Source organism: Typopeltis vanoorti, chromosome 7, assembly GCF_054136105.1.
Source record: "Typopeltis vanoorti isolate ZY-2024b chromosome 7, IOZ_Tvanoo_1.0, whole genome shotgun sequence".
Classification (NCBI taxonomy): Eukaryota; Metazoa; Arthropoda; class Arachnida; order Uropygi; family Thelyphonidae; genus Typopeltis; species Typopeltis vanoorti.
The window spans coordinates 68,389,861-68,406,702 of record NC_143555.1 but is presented as its reverse complement, the minus strand read 5'-3'; the positions used below and the strand labels follow the sequence as shown (position 1 = coordinate 68,406,702).

The window sequence follows — 16,842 nt, the reverse complement described above, 5'->3', positions numbered from 1 at the left end:
CTGCTAATGCATTCCTGGATGCTGACAATGTCAAGTTCTTTCCTAATATCCTCATTTTTAATATGATATTGCCATTGATGCCATCTGTTCACGCCTCTAATCTTTCTCAGGACTCTCATATCTGTGGTCTCTAGTCTTTGGTCAAGTGTTTTACTTCTGACCCAACTCTCAGATCCATAAGTTAAAACTGGTTTGAACACTGTCTTGTATACAGCTAATTTAGTGTTCCGACTAATTTCTCTCTTATTCCATATGAATTTATTCAATTGACTTCCCACCATTCCAGCTTTGCTGATTCTGTTGTCTATTTCTATATTTAATTTACCATCTTCAGTAAAAATCGTGCCTAAGTAGCTGAAATGTTTTACTTGTTCCACAGGTTCTCCATTCACAACACAGTTGACATTTTCAATGATTCTGCCTATTTTCATTGTCTTTGTCTTTTTATTGCTGACCTTCATACCATATCTATTACAACAGCAATTGAATTTAGTCAGAGAATCTTGCAGACTTGTAGCGGATTTATTTAGAAGTATAACATCATCCGCATAAAGCAAAGAGTTGACATTAACATCTCCAATTTTGATATCAGGTTTAATACCACTTTCCTTCATAATGTGATCCATATAGATAATGAATAACAGAGGGGATAATGTACATCCTTGTCTCACACCAGATTTAACATTAAACCATCTTCCTGTACTTCCTTCAATTCTAACTGCTGACTTACAACTCAAATAAAGACTAAGTATTACTTGATATAATGCCCCATTGACACCATATAACTGCAGCGCATTGAATAGCCCGAATGTTAAAAGTGCGTTCAGCTGAACTGGCTATTCCCTTGATCAGACAGTTGCAGTTTATGGGCCATGCGGCAAAGATTGCAAATACAATTCAAAAGATAATTGCAATGCTGAAACGAACGTTAACATGTAAATATAAGGATGTTATTTTGCCTCTTTACAAGGCCTTGATAAGACTTCACTTGGACTATTGTGCGCAGGTCTGATCTCCTGGTTTCTGTTGTGATTCTGATATATATAGGAGAGAGTACAAAGGATAGTGTTAAAAATGATATCAGGATTGTGGAATACTGATTATGAAGACAGATTGGGAATTTGTAGACTGCAGACACTAGCAAACAGGAGAAAGAGGGATGATATGATTGAGACTTACAAACTTCTGAAAGGGTCATACAGGATTTCAATTGATGTAATTTTTCAATTTGTGGAGGGTGGGGAAAGGACAAGAGGGCATTCTTGGAAGCTGAGAATGAATGCTGCTAAGAAAGGGTGAGGACTAGATTTTTCTCTCATAGGGCGGTGCGTGATTGAAATGGATTTGCATTGGATGTTGTGAGTGCAAGCAGTGTGAATGAATTCAAGAATAAGTATGATAGCTGGTGCGTGTAGTATGTGGCCTCCCTTAATGAGTCTCTGACTCCCTGGAGGTCTCTCCTAATAATAATATGTATCTTTAATTTGATTCTGATGATCACATGCTTCATTACGTACGGTTGGTGGCTTGTTTCATTTCATATGAAACACTTTCATATGATGCTGGATGGTCACAGTAAGATCATAAAAAATGTTTTATGTAGTATTTGTAGCTTACAATTTTAATGTGCAAAGCACATAATGTTCTTAAAAAGTAAAGGAATATTTTTCTATTTATGATACAATTAATGTTTGAGAACATATATTTGATTCTTCCAACCCCCCCTCCACCCATTTACTCAACCAACAAAATGAGTAATATATTAGTTGTGAAAGCATGATAATACTGCTCAACACATTGAAATGATTTAATGAAATGGAGGTCTAGCAGTTTTTATTTATGAAACAGCTTGACATAAAACCACACATTTCCTATGCTGATATTTTAACATTTTTCTTTCATCAATACTTTATCTATTCTTGAATTGAAAACAAAGGAAAGTAAATTTTATTATTCAACTCAAAATTCAATATCTCCATACCTGTACACCAGCATTACACAAATACAAGTTTACTTCCTCTTCACTAAGTCCACAATGTCTTAATTCTTCTTTCTTTTCTTCGATCCTCTCTGTGCTGACAAAATCATTGAGTGAGTGAGCTCCAGCCACTGCTTCTGTTAAAGGTGTATAAGAAGTAGAATGATAAAATTGCCGATGTTGTTCAAATTGTCTAAGGAACAACAACAAAGTAGCATATTAGTAAGGTGGCATTTGTAGAATTCTCGAATATACAGCAATCTTATAAAATTACTAATATATTTAATTTATTTAAAATATTTTTTTTTTTCTCCATGGATGCTTACTGGCATGAAGAATGCAGTTATCAGATACAAAAAGAATGTAGCCTTCAAAAGAAAACATTACATCCATGCAAATGATTTCAACCATGCAACTAATACACAGAATATACCAAGATGTCAGTGATGCTTCCTTTATCAACTTCATGGGTTCTCAATTGTTTGTTTCACAAGAAGAAAAATGCGAGCTGCCAGGTGTGTAGGAATTAAGTCACCTTTAACTAAGACTGGCTAACTTTAGCCTTGCCGAAAAAATGCTTAGAAAATTCTTCCCATCAGAGCATTTGAACTTCAACTTTGAAGACTGAATATGTTTATCTGATGACAGCCAAGCTACATGATCAGATAGTAATAGGCAGATGAAAATTAAAACAATTGGTAAACAGATTATTTCTAACCAGTCAATTATTCAAACAGAAATTGTTTGCTATGGCGAATAGTTTGCTATAGTGAAAATCTTTTAGAACAGCATTATTATAATAAATGTCTAAGAGATAAAAAAACATCTTGAAAGATAAAACTAAATTTATTAAAGCTTAATAGCTTATATTCCTCAAGTGTAACACTAGCACTGTCACAAAAAAGTAACCATAAGGTAAACAAACAGAAAAAAAATATTATTCAGTAGAATAAAATGTTTTTCTTTTTGTTTTAGATTTAACTGATTCAATTTTGTTCATTAACTATTTGCTAATATTACCAGAACACATAAACTATGTATGAAATATAAAATTAAGAACAACACTGTGTCTATAGGTTAAATTAAACTCACCAAAAATTACATTCTTGTTTAATCCTTTAACCAAGTATAAGCAAAAAATTCATGTTTTTGCTTATACTTGGTTAAATTCGTCATTCATCATGACGAATATTCATCATATTTGTCATGATGTACATGTATTCGTCACCATACATGTATTAGTACAAAATTTGAGTGTGCATTATCCTCATGACTAATCTACTTGTAGACAGAGGTTAGTGTGACGTTATCAGCCTTTTGTACATGTATGGTGACGTTCCCTTAATACTTAGTATTAAGCTTTAAGGGAGAGTCACTATCCAGACTGGTTTCAATCTTTATTGAGGTATGTTAAAGTGTAGGGATATCTCTCCAAAAAAACTCTGACTGATCTACGGAGGCTGTTCAATAAGTAATAAGACTATATTTATACAGAAAACAGATTATCTTTAATCGTCATCATTTACATGGTCTTTTTCGAAGTAACTACCGTGAGACGCGATGCATTTGTCCCAACGTTGCGTCCACTTCTTAAGCACATGTGAAAGTCCGTTTTTTTGAGAGTTCTTTCAAAACCGCCTCTGCAGCTTTTACACATGCTTTGTTGCTTTTGAAATGGTGGCCTCTTAGGGTTTCTTGAGCTGAAGAAACAGCCAGAAATCGCACGGTGCGAGATCAGGACTGTATGGAGGGTGTGGTAGGATATCTATGTTGTTCTTCTGCAAAACGTCCACTACACAACCAGCAATATGTGGCCTTGCATTATCGTGGTGCAATAAGAAGCCATTCTTCAGCAATGGATGCTTCCTTTTGACGTGCTGTACCATTGTCCGTAAAACATCCGCATAGTATGAGCTGTTTACAGTATTCCTGGGTTCTACAGCGTGTTGGTAAACAATGCCTTCATAGTCAAAAAACATTATGGTCATAACTTTACCAGCCGATTTTACAGTTTTTGCTTTCTTGGGGGGGTAGGTGAAGACGAATGCTTCCATTCACTGCTTCGTTGTTTCATTGTAGGGTCATAGTGATACAACCAACCTTCATCTGTTGTAATGATGCATTCTAAGAAGTTGTCGCCTTCTTGTTCCAGTCTTTCTTTCCATTCTGTGCACACATCCACTCGATGCTGCATTTGCTCTGGTGTCAAGAGTTTGGGAATCCATCGGGCGCAAACACGTTTCGGTCCCAAATGTTCAGCCATGATTGAGTAAACACTTCCCACAGAAATATTCAGGACAACATGCAGCTGGCGTACTGTAATTCTGCGATCCTCCTTGATGATAATCGCTGCTGTGTTGATCATTGTCTCTGTGATGGACGTTGAAGGTCTTCCCTCACGGTCAAGATCTTCCACTTTTTGCCTTCCTTCCTTAAAAGTTTTATGCCAGTGAAAAACACTTGCCCTCGACATTGCTTCATCGTGTAAAGCTTTGCATATCATGTTAAAAGTGTCCGATGCCGATTTTTGCAAACGCATACAAAATTTAATCGCATAATGATACTCCAAGGACACTTCCATTTCGACGACTGGTCACGGCTCGTAGGCACGCCGAAACAAGCTTGCGTTTAGTCATGTGACACTCTGGTACATCAGCCCGTATATGCTATCAACCTCTTTTGTTAATAGAGACAGCAACATTTCTTTATTCCACAGAAATTAATATTGTGACGAGTGGTTTCGCGACAGTAAAATTAGTCTTATTACTTACTGAACAGCCCTCGTACATTACTCCAAATCTCACTGAGTGATCCTAGAGGATCACTAATAAACTCATCACTTACGATCTGAATCACTACAGGACAGGAAAAACTCAGTGGTGTCTCCACTCACTGACAAAAACCTGCCACTGAGCAGAAGCTCTCTACTCCCCAGGAAGCAGACAAACCCAAAGATAAATGGCATCAGTAGGTGCCGGACCCAGAAGAGATACAAGGTGGAATTAATGCAAAAATCATATTTCCCCTATATAAGTAGTAAAAAAGGTGTAGCACTTTATTATCAGTATACTCTGCATCACAACTAGTTGTAGAATGTTTTGCCAATTGATTAGAAATTAAATTAAACTAAACTTGCCAATAAATTCTTGTTCAATCCTTTATCCAGGTGTGGCAAACAAAGTTTGCATGTCATCAGTCTCTATATACAAGTAGCTTATGCATGAAGATACTTCACAAACTTCATTTGAATACACTTAGATAAAGGATTAAACAAGAATTTCTTGACAAGTTTAATTTCTAACCAAGTGAAAAAAAAAATTCTTTGCCTATGAGTCATTCATCAGACTTACTGATGCTTAGTTTGTTACAGGAAGAGTTCACTTATTAAGAATCATACAATGTAGTACATGCTTTTTTTCTCACTATAAAAAAACCTCCTAAGTACGGGGGGTGGTCTGAAAAGTTCTCGGCCTAACAATGAAAAAATGAATTTATAATTTCAAAATTATTTTTATTTTTCAGCATAATCTCCCTTAAAACTAATACATTTATTCCAGCAATGCTCTAGCGCCATTATCTCATCCCTGTAGTGGTTCTCAGTAAGATCTGCAAAATACTCCCTCTACAGCTGCAATCACCTCTTGATTATAAGAAAAATGCTGACCAGCGAGGAAGAGTTTTTAGTTTTGGGAAGAGACAGAAGTCAGAGGGAGCCAAATCTGGGGAATAGGGTGGATGTTCCAACAATTCATAGTACAGATCCCTTAATTTTCCCATTGCAAAACACCTTTGTGGGCAGGTGCATTGTCCTGATGAAAGATGATCTTTTTTCTTCTGCAAACCAGATCTTTTCTCATGAATTTTTTCGTCTAGTCTGGTTAAAAGATCGGAATAATATTCCCTGGTTATTGTTTTACCCTTTTCAAGATAATTAATAAACAAAATGCCTTTAGCATCCCAAAACACCGATGCCATGATCTTTCCTGCTGATGGAACCAACTTTGTCTTCTTTAGTGCTAAACAACTGGCATCTGTCCACTGTTTGGATTCTGGCGTGTAATGGTGAATCCAAGTTTCATCCATAGTAATAAATCGATACACAAAATCAGTTTTATTTCGTTAAAACACGTGCAAGTGCGTTTTTGATTTGCTGTGTGCAAGCACGGCACCCATCTCACACAAAGCTTTTTCATTTGCAATTCTTCATGCAAAATATATTTTACACATTCTTTTGACATGCCTATAGTTTCAGCAATTTCATGCACTTTGACTCTCCAGTCATCCAATACCACATCATGCACTTTAACTCTCCAGTCATCCAATACCACATCATGCACTTTATCAATGATTTCTGGATGTCCAAAAAAGTGTAACAAAACTTGTTACACTTTTTGGACATCCTTCACGTGGATCATTTTCAAGGCTGATACAGCCACATTTAAACTTGACAGCCCATTTCTTAATTGTTGAAAACGAAGAAGAAGAAGAGTGCCCATAAACTTTTATGAACTTCGAATGAATTTCTTTTGGCGTTAAACTTTCTTTTACAAAGAATTTTATAACTATGCACGATACTCAATTTTATCCATTTCAAGGGATACAGACAATACTTTTGCTTCAGACAGCTGTATAAAACAAACTACTTGATAGAATGAATTGCAATTTCACATGGATGCTTATGACAGATATACCAACTTAGGGAAAAAAAAAAAATCTTACCGATAATGTTGTCATGTATAGTCGAGACGAAGAACTTTTCAGACCATCCTCATATAGCCAAGCTCTGGCTCTCCACTATGGGATTGTTTTACTTTAAAAATTTAGGGATGGAAAATTTGGTATGTGGTTTCCTCTTAATGTAACTTACAATAATGTAGAGGTTTCACTTGGTCCCCTCTAAAATCTTTATATCCCACATTGTGTGATCATTATGTGATCTCCTGCATTTTAATCTGAGCCTCTGATAGAAACAGAGGCTCAAATTAAAATGCAGGAGTTGATTTGGAAGCAGACTGCTTTCAAATGGAGATAAGCAACTATAAATGCTACATTATGCAAAAGAGGCAGAAAAAATTCCATTTGTGTATACAAAAAACTTGTAAATACTACAATCTCAATGTAATTTCTTAACACATTTCTGTTTTGCTTCAATGTTTGAAAAATAAAATCAACTAACTAAAGCATATACAGTGATCTTTCAATTATCTGACTTTCAAATAACCAAACTCTCATTAAATATACAAAAGCCATGCCCATTCAAAGCATAAATCAACCCTCAAATGGATTAGCACATCAAATTACTTCTAGTATAGCTGTAATCCAGTGGCGTATTTATGTATAGGCCCGGGCCTAGAGGGGCAAATTTTAAGGGGTGGTGGAAATTTCCGGGCTCTCATTTTTGTAATTATATTTATATTACGAATTTATGATATAAATAGGTTATGCATGTAAATCAACATGTTCATTAAATATGGGGAGGCACTTTCTGTGGGCCTGGGGCGGGAAATACCTAAATACGCCACTGCTGTAACCAGCAAATTGATGTCCCAATGTGATTGGATAAAATGAGTTTTTAACAACCATCAAGGTTTCTAGTACAACTCTACGTTGTTGCTTCCAAAAATTAAACTAATATTTTCAAAATTTCAAAGTTTTGAAAATATCAGTTTATGATGTGGCACTACCTTCAGTGAAAGCTATCTCAGTATCTCACTACTTAAAAAAAACAGTCTCTATAACTTGCCTTTTGTTAATGCTTTTAATCAGGTTTCAATATTCAAAGTTGGCTTTAGTGGTGCATTTTTTTATGTTCATCTTACTGATGGATAGAGAATGAATAGGCTATCTACTAACAATATGACAGACTGCATTCAGAATTTATCAGGTGTGCTATATAGTAAATAGATACCTCTGTTAATTTAAATAGCACCAATATTATATATAGTAGATTTCAACTACTCAGAGGCAATACCACCTTATGAGTTGCTCCTGGTATTTATTAAATTATCTTGGAACCTTTAATCCATTAGAGGTTGCAAATTTCCTGTAACATAAGTAACACGAAGTAATCCCCTAATGTGCCTTTATCAGTGGAGACTGAGAAATTTCAAGTAGTCTCTTTTTATTTATGGAAGAAAATTCTAGTACAGAATATTTTTTTTCATTCATTTATAGGAGGTGGGGAGGGGAATTATTGTGAACAATGAAAATGAGTAAGAAAGTGAATGAAGAAAATCATAAAAAAAGGGACATTTCATAAGAGCATTCCTTAATAGTAAACTATTCATTTTTTGTTGTTAAGAATATAAGATTGATGTTCTTGTATTCTTTTTTTCTATAGAGTGTCCAGTTTGTCCAAAGTAAGAAAGATGATACACCATGAAGAGACATAGTTTAGCATTTATCTTTAGACGAGGGGAAATAGGTGTATATTTTATTAATAGGAATATAAGTATAAGAACATCAATCATACATTCTTCCCAACAAATCTGATAAGTCTGCGGAAAACACGGAAAAGAGACAAACCACAAAATACTCCTTCTACATAGATGTTGGCATAAATTCGAACGCCTATTCAAAGAGAGTGATGAGGCCTTACTTAACCGCCCTAACCTGAATTGTAATGACTTGCACTATGTCAAAAATATGGGAAAGTTTGATCCGAATAACACATTAATTTTATTATTATTATTTTTTATTTATTTATTATTTTTTTAAGACCTTCTAGATAATACATCTGTCTAATGATATCTTTTTAGTATGATTTTATAAATTAAGTTTTTCTATGACATTGTAAATGTATACATATAAATATTCTGCACTCCTATGTTTACCTTTCTTCAATGAGATGATATCATGATTAACGATGCAACATCACACGGCTCGTTCTAATTTTGAATTATCAACTGTATTCTACCTTGTAAAAAACTGTTTTCTGTCTAGCCACCAATGAGAGTTTGTTATTTTCAAACTGAAATATCTGGCAGTATATTATATATACTTTTTTGGGCTATTTTGTGCTAACATGTAGATAATTCTTAATAGTAGAATTACTAAGTGAACACTTTGCAAGAGTATATCATCCAGGTGGTGATATTGCAGGAATGAGGGAACAGATGGCTTATAGAGGAACTGATGTGAATGAAATGGAGGTGAATAGCATATTACAGAACCTTAATGTGAATTCTCGTGGAAATGAGACTGGGTGGTATACCAGCTCGAATCTTACATGAAGCAGCAAAGGAATTGTCATTGTCCTTGACCATGTTGTTTAATCAAAGTCTCAGCTCTGGGTTAGTCCTGAGAGGGTGGAAAGAGGGGGGGGGAGGAAATAGTTCCATTGCATAAAGGAGGCTTCAAGGCTGCTGTTGCAAATTACTGACTGATCAGCCTATCAGGAGTCATTGTCAAAGTATTGGAGAAGTTGGTCAAGAGCAAAATATAGGAATGGATAGATGGAAATGGGATACTGTAGGAGACAGCATGGTTTTGTGAAGGGTAGATCATGTCTCAGTAACCTGCTCACATTTTATAATACAGTGACGTCTGAATTGGATAAGGGTAATGGGTTTACAGTGATACTGCTGGACTTTGCAAAGGCCTTTGACAGAATACCACAAGGGATTCTAATCAGTAAACTGCAGCACATGGAGATGGATATATGGTTGGTGAGATGGATAGGAAGGTGGTTGATGGAGAGATATCAGTGAGTAGTTTATTTAGGAGTAGAGTCCAAAAGAAGGCCTGTGACTAGTGATGTGCCACAGGGTTGTTTTTTTTGGACAACTACTATTTAATTTGTTCATTAATGATATAGGAAAGGATCTGAGAGGAACTGTTCAGTTATTTGCTGATGATGCAAATTTGGGTAGATCAATAGTGAATACACATGATGTCAAAATTTTGCAGGATGATTTGGATAGATTGGCAGACTGGGCTAAAGAGAATGGATGTCTGTTTAATGTGGCAAGGTGTAAGGTTATGCATTTTGTGGTGAAAAGATTATCAGCAGTATACCACATTGGTGGAACCGTACTCCAGGAAATTGACGAAGGCAGAGATTTGGGAGTGTTAGTGGATAGGGAGTTGAAGTTTAGAAGACACATTGCAAAAGTAGCTAAAGCAACTCATCAGATCACTTGGTTACTGAAGAATACTTTGAAAAGCAGAGACAAGAAGGTTATTGTTCCTCTTTATTGCACCTTGATACAACCCCCTATCTTGACTACTGTGCACAGGGTTTCTTGGTGATGGGGAAGAGATGGAGAGGATCCAGAGGAAACTGACCAAGATGGTAGCTGGTCTATAGAATGAACTTACATCAACAGGTTGATTTGTGGGTTACAGAAACAGGTTGATAGGCAGACAAGGGGGTGATATGATTGAGACATTCAAATTACTGAGGGGTTTTTACAAGATTAATTCAGAGGAAATTAATCTTTAAAAAAAAAAACCTAGACATCATGTCAAGAACTATTCAGCATTCACACAGTATCTATCACATTTTGCTTTGAACTCATTCATAGTCATGGCACCCACAACAGACTCTGGCAGCTTATTCCATTCATTCACCACTCTCCAAGTAAAAAAAACCTAGTTCTTACACCCTTGCAAATTACACTCTTGTTCAGTTTCCATGGATAGCCTCCTAGTTCTCCCACCACCACACCTGTGTGAATGCTGAATAGTTCTTGACATGATGTCTAGGGCCTCCCTTAATGAATCTAAGGACTCCCTGGAGTTGCCCATAATAATAAGTGTTGGATCTAATAGTGCACTGGACACAGGTGGTGTTATACCAGAGCTTGTAATGCCTACAGTGAGTTTAAAGAATCTATGTAAATAATACATTTTTGGTGGCATTTCATCTTTATACATTTTAGTGTCAGCTCTTATGGTATGAGGCTTTACAGTATAGCTGATGCATTTCAATGGGATCCAAGTATATAGTATGCTGTCTGGGATGACTCCAGATAGCATACTATCTGGAGGGATGGAGTGTTTTCCTAGGCTGCACATAAACTGTATGGCATGGGAGGGGATACAGGCATGGCAAGGCAGAAAGCTGATTATGGTCTGGAAGGGATTTTGACTATGTATTGTAATTATAGCCGACATGAAAACAACGACTCATTCACTTTGATATAAAGTCTACCAGATGATGTTCCAGATGTATCAAGCTGCAGCTCTGAGTAGCTGATGGTGAATAGGATCCAATCATCTGTTTCTGGCATAGACCTAAGTTTTAAAAGAGGTATACCATGAGTAGACATATCAATACAAAATTAATAACGGAAAAACTCGCAAAGATTATTTAATAGTATAATTTTCGCCTGTGTGTCACAGGCATCTTCAGTATATATGAAGCTCAAAGTAAACAAACAATAACTGACAATTCCAAAAAGTGCCACCTAAGTAGCTGGTGTAAGATAACTAAAAGGCCAATAAATTTCCTAAAAAAAAAAAAAAATAAATAAATAAAATAAAAAAAATCAATACAATAAAAAGTTAGGAAAGATTAGCTGATTTGTAAAGTACTATCTCCCATAAAGGGGATAGATGTAAGCCATCAGATCTGTTTAAGTTAGGAGAATGAAGTAGAGTTTCACATGTTTCTTTATGAAGGCGTTCCATGAGGAACTGATTTGTGTGAAGAACTCTTGTCTTTCTCCAATGAACTCTATGTCTAGTGAAGATGGCATGTTCTGCAAGTCCAGACTTTTCAGGTTTAAAGTATTCAATATAAGATTGGTGTTCTTCTAGCCGAATAGAGGCAGATCTTCCCGTTTGTCCGAAATAAGATAATCCACTGAATCTAGTAGACACCTGGATGATTAAGATGTGGAAGTTTGTCCTTAGGAGAAGTGAGAAAGGTGGAGATTTTTCCAAATGGTCAAAAGGCAACAAAAATATTCAGTGCTTTTAAAACTTTTGCTATACGTTCACTGATGCCTTGTACATAAGGGATAGGAAAGCGCGTTATTTCTTCTGTGTTTGAAGAGGAAGACATATTAAAACTACTCAAAGTTCTTTTAATGAAGCAATTCTCATAACCATTAGATAAAAAGGAAGAAGTTATATATTGTAGTTCTTTCTGTAAAAGATCGTCTGAAGAACAAAAGGAGTGGGCCTGATGAACCAGTGTTTTAATAGTTCCTGCCTTTTGACTGGGATGGTGATGAGATTCCGCATGGATATAATGGCTTCTTTCTATAAATTGAGAAATGTAGGTTACCATCTGGTTGGTGAAGAATTAAAAGATCTAAAAAGGCTAACTGCTTATTTGATTCTGCTTCCAGGGTAAACTTGATCCTAGGATGAAGTGTGTTTAACTTACTGAGAAAATGTTGAAGTTCATCTGAAGAGCCATTCCATACAGCAAAAATGTCATCAACATACCTGAACCAATGAGTAGGTCTGGGAGAAATGTTGTCAAAGATACATTGTTCAAAATGTTCCATAAAGAAATTGGAGATAGCAGGAGAAAGAGGATTGTTAATTATACTATTAAATAATCTTTGTACGTGAGTTTTTTCCGTTATTAATTTTGTATTGGCACAGACCTGCAACCCACGATCAGACAAGTGCCAAGTAGGAGTGTAGTATGTCTGATGCTCTCCTGCACTTATTATTATTATTTCGGGCAACTCCAAGGAGTCGACAGACTCATTGAGAGAAGCCCTAACATCATGTCAAGAACAACTATTCGACATTCACACAGTATCTATCATACCTTGCCTTGAACTCATTCAGGGTCATTGCACCCACAACAGACTCTGGCAGCTTATTCCACTCATTCACCACTCTCCAAGTAAAAAACCTAGCTCTAACACCACCTGCTAACCACATTCTTGCCCAGCTTCCATTTATGGAAGCTGGGCAAGAATGTGGTTGGTCCTCCCACCACCAGTCCTATTCTCAAAAATATCTTCTGGATTAATCTTATAGAAACCCTTCAGTAATTTGAATGTCTCAATCATATCACCCCCTTTTTCCGCCTATCAACCAATTTTTGCAACCCACAAATCTTCAACCTGTTCTCATAAGGTTCATTCTACAGACCTGCTATCATCTTGGTCACTCATCTCTGAATCCTCTCCACCTCCTCCCCATCAAGAAGAAACCCTGGCGCCCATATCTGGGCACAGTAGTCTATATGGGGTCTTATCAAGGCTCGATACAGAGGAACAATAACTTGTTTGTCTCTGCTTGTTAAAGTATTTTTCCGCAACCAAGTGATTTGATGAGCTGATTTAGCCACTTTTGCAATGTTCCCCCCTAAACTTCAACTCCCTATCCACCAACACTATCAAATCCCTGGCCTCATCAATCTCCTGGAGTACGGTTCCACCAATGTGATATACTGCTGCTAATCTTTTCATAAAATTATCCCTCAACTGATGCATGTGTGTAGGAATGAGACCCAATTATACTTTGCCTCTGTTGCAATTGGAATTATCATCTGTCTTAATTGTCAGCCAGAAATGAAGACTGTATGCATCCATGACAAGAAAGTGCACACAAATAATCTTCTACAGCAAAAACACCTAAAGATGGTCAAAAATCTAGAACTGCCTTTATATGAGAGCATTACCTCCTGAAAGAGAGAGTGGTCTCTTATCAAATTAACTTTAACAGCAAACACTTAGAACCTTGTGAGACTCATTTTAGAGAAAGGTCAGGAGAGAGAGAGAGAGGGGGTTCCACTCAGAACTCAGACTTGGAAGGTTTGACCAGAAAGTTTAATAGAAATAGCGAAAGCTCCTCTTAGACCAAAGTTGTGTAAGGTCTTTAAAGTTTACCAAACCTTCGAGTGAGTCGCATGTTTTTTCTATATCAAACTCATGATAAATACTAATTTTTTCTGGAAATAAATTTCTGGCTTGGAAATGAAACAATAATTGCTATTTGCCAAGACTATTGAAATTTATCCTCATTCTGTCATAGAGGCATAGCTGTCAAACACAGCTATAGATGTTTAAACATCTCATATCATCTGCTCATATCAGGATGTCGTGTGGTCTTAGATCATTTGCTTTACATTGAAGCAAAGCAGTTTTTAGTTCAGATTTCTTGAATAGCCAGTTGTCGAGTTCCAGACCATTTGAGGAATGCAAATTTAATAATTCTTTTCACTGCTTGCAGGAATGCATTTCACTTCCGGTTATATCTGCATTTCACTTCCGGATCTCATCCTGGAGCAATGGTGATGTTGACTGATCTGGTTATCAAAAAATGTATATTGAGTTGAAGAATCCTTTAAGACATGATAATGGATGTAGTATTCTTCAATATGAGCAAGTTTGAAAGTGATTAAATTTTAGGGTATATGAAACTGCCCCAAACATTTATTTAAATCATCTTGGTGAAATCGAGAATGCTGCTGTGCATTCATGATTCCACTAAGAAAGAACAGTTGAAAGCAACAATATTTTTATACTGCAACTGTGGTAGCTTGTATTATACACTCTATAATATGATTCACTGCTTCATGACAGAGTAGCTAACTTACTGAAGAATCAAATTCTGTTCATATGCAATGAAATAGAAATGTGTTCTAGTCAGCTTGATCTATTTTCCATTATAATATCTGAAATGGAATATATGGTTTTCCATTTAAGGGAATGGATATCATGGGAGAATAATAATTGCTGTAAATGATCTCCACTTTTCACCATGTAGTGTATAGACAGATGGAAAATGATTGCTAAGTTAAGAGTAGAGGGAGTATTTACAGTTGAGCATGTGCTCAACAACCATCTGCTAATGTTGAGTTTTCACTACCCCACAGAATGTTGTGACCATTCAAATCTCTCATAATAAGAATGAGGAGGATGATTAACTGCAAAATGAGAAATCAGAAAATCAAAAATCAGCAATATGAACATAGAATTAATCACTATTTAGATAAAATAAATGACAGCACAGTGTTAAAAAAAACACTGACCAGGCATGCAGTCAGATATACATATTCATATTTGAAGTAGAAAAAGCCATCAAAGGCTTGAAATGTGGAAAGGCAGCAGGAGTAGATGATATTCGACCAGAAATGCTGAAGTATGGTGGTATAAAAGTCTTAGTGGCTGCACTGCATAAGTTCAGAAAGCCTGGACAGAGGGACGAATTCCCGATGATTGGAGTCGAGCTCTCATAGTATCCATATATAAAAAGAGAAATAAAACTGAATGTGAGAATTATAGAGGTATTTCCCTACTGAGTGTTCCTGGCAAGATCTATGCAAGTATACTTGAGAAACGGTTGAGAAGAATTGTGGAAGAAAAGCTTGGTGAAGAACAAGCTGGATTCAGGCCAAATAGAGGCTGTCAGGATCAGATCTTCACTTTACGACAAATAGTCGAGAAAGCATGGGAATATAACAAAGATATGTATTTAAGTTTTGTCGATTTGGAAAAGGCATATGACAAGGTGTCAAGAGAGAAGCTATTCAATACGCTACAGTTATATGGTGTTAATTGGGCATTATATCAAGCAATACTTAGTCTTTATTTGAGTTGTAAGTCAGCAGTTAGAATTGAAAGAAGTACAGGAAGATGGTTTAATGTTAAATCTGGTGTGTACATTATCCCCTCTGTTATTCATTATCTATATGGATCACATTATGAAGGAAAGTGGTATTAAACATGATATCAAAATTGGAGATGTTAATGTCAGCTCTTTGCTTTATGCGGATGATGTTATACTTCTAAATAAATCCGCTACAAGTCTGCAAGATTCTCTGACTAAATTGAATAACTGTTGTAATAGATATGGTATGAAGGTCATCAATAAAAAGACAAAGACAATGAAAATAGGCAGAATCATTGAAAATGTCAACTGTGTTGTGAATGGAGAACCTGTGGAACATGTAAAACATTTCAGCTACTTAGGCACGATTTTTAGTGAAAAAGGTAAATTAAATACAGAAATAGATAACAGAATCAGCAAAGCTGGTATTGTGGGAAGTCAATTGAATAAATTCATATGGAATAAGAGAGAAATTAGTCGGAACACTAAATTAGCTGTATACAAGACAGTGTTCAAACCAGTTTTAACTTATGGATCTGAGAGTTGGGTCAGAAGTAAAACACTTGACCAAAGACTAGAGACCGCAGATATGAGAGTCCTGAGAAAGATTAGAGGCATGAACAGGTGGCATCAATGGCAATATCATATTAAAAACGAGGATATTAGGAAAGAACTTGACATTGTCGGATCCAGGAGTGTGTTAGCAGAGCTAATCTCAGGTGGTATGGTCACTTAAACAGAATGGGCGAGGAAAGATTAGCAAAACAAGTGTTCCCTGCCAGGTTGGCAGGAAAACGACCCAGAGGAAGACCAAGATATAGGTGGATTGATACGGTACAAAGTGCCTTAGACGATAGAAATATAAGATCTGATAATGTTGGATTTATCAGATCTTATCTTGACAAGTAACAGACTGATTTGGAGGAAAATTGTAGATAGGAAGTTAGTAATGATGTAAATTTTTTTCATGTAGTACTATCATATCCTGTACACCCTTTGAGGGTACATGGCAGGAATTTGATGATGATGATAAAATAAAACGAAATGAAGAAATAGAATACTTAATATAAAAATGATACTAAATACAACAACAAATGAAAACTAAGGAAAGACAAAAAAATTCAATAAAAAGAAAAAAACTGAAGATATGGAATGATACAATCAAAGAAATAATCACACTGGAAAAAGAAGCATATGATAAATGGTTAAGGAGTAAAAGATTAGAAAATGAAATGGAATATAAAAGAATAAGAGCCATGGCTAAAAGAGAAGTCAGAGAATCATGAAACAAATTTGTTTCTAATTTAGAACATGATTTATATAAAATAAGATCCAACATA

At 35.9% G+C, this 16,842-nt stretch overlaps 1 protein-coding gene across 1 annotated transcript in view; it reads right to left on the bottom strand.

Moving 5' to 3' along the window:
- Positions 1-16,842, bottom strand: part of LOC150104751 (RNA-binding protein 41-like) — a 123,691-nt gene that overhangs the window by 94,666 nt on the left and 12,183 nt on the right. The window contains exon 3 of the mRNA XM_090395930.1: positions 1,982-2,171. Coding sequence (XP_090252056.1) covers positions 1,982-2,171 — 190 coding nt within the window. The remainder of the gene's footprint in view (positions 1-1,981; positions 2,172-16,842) is intronic.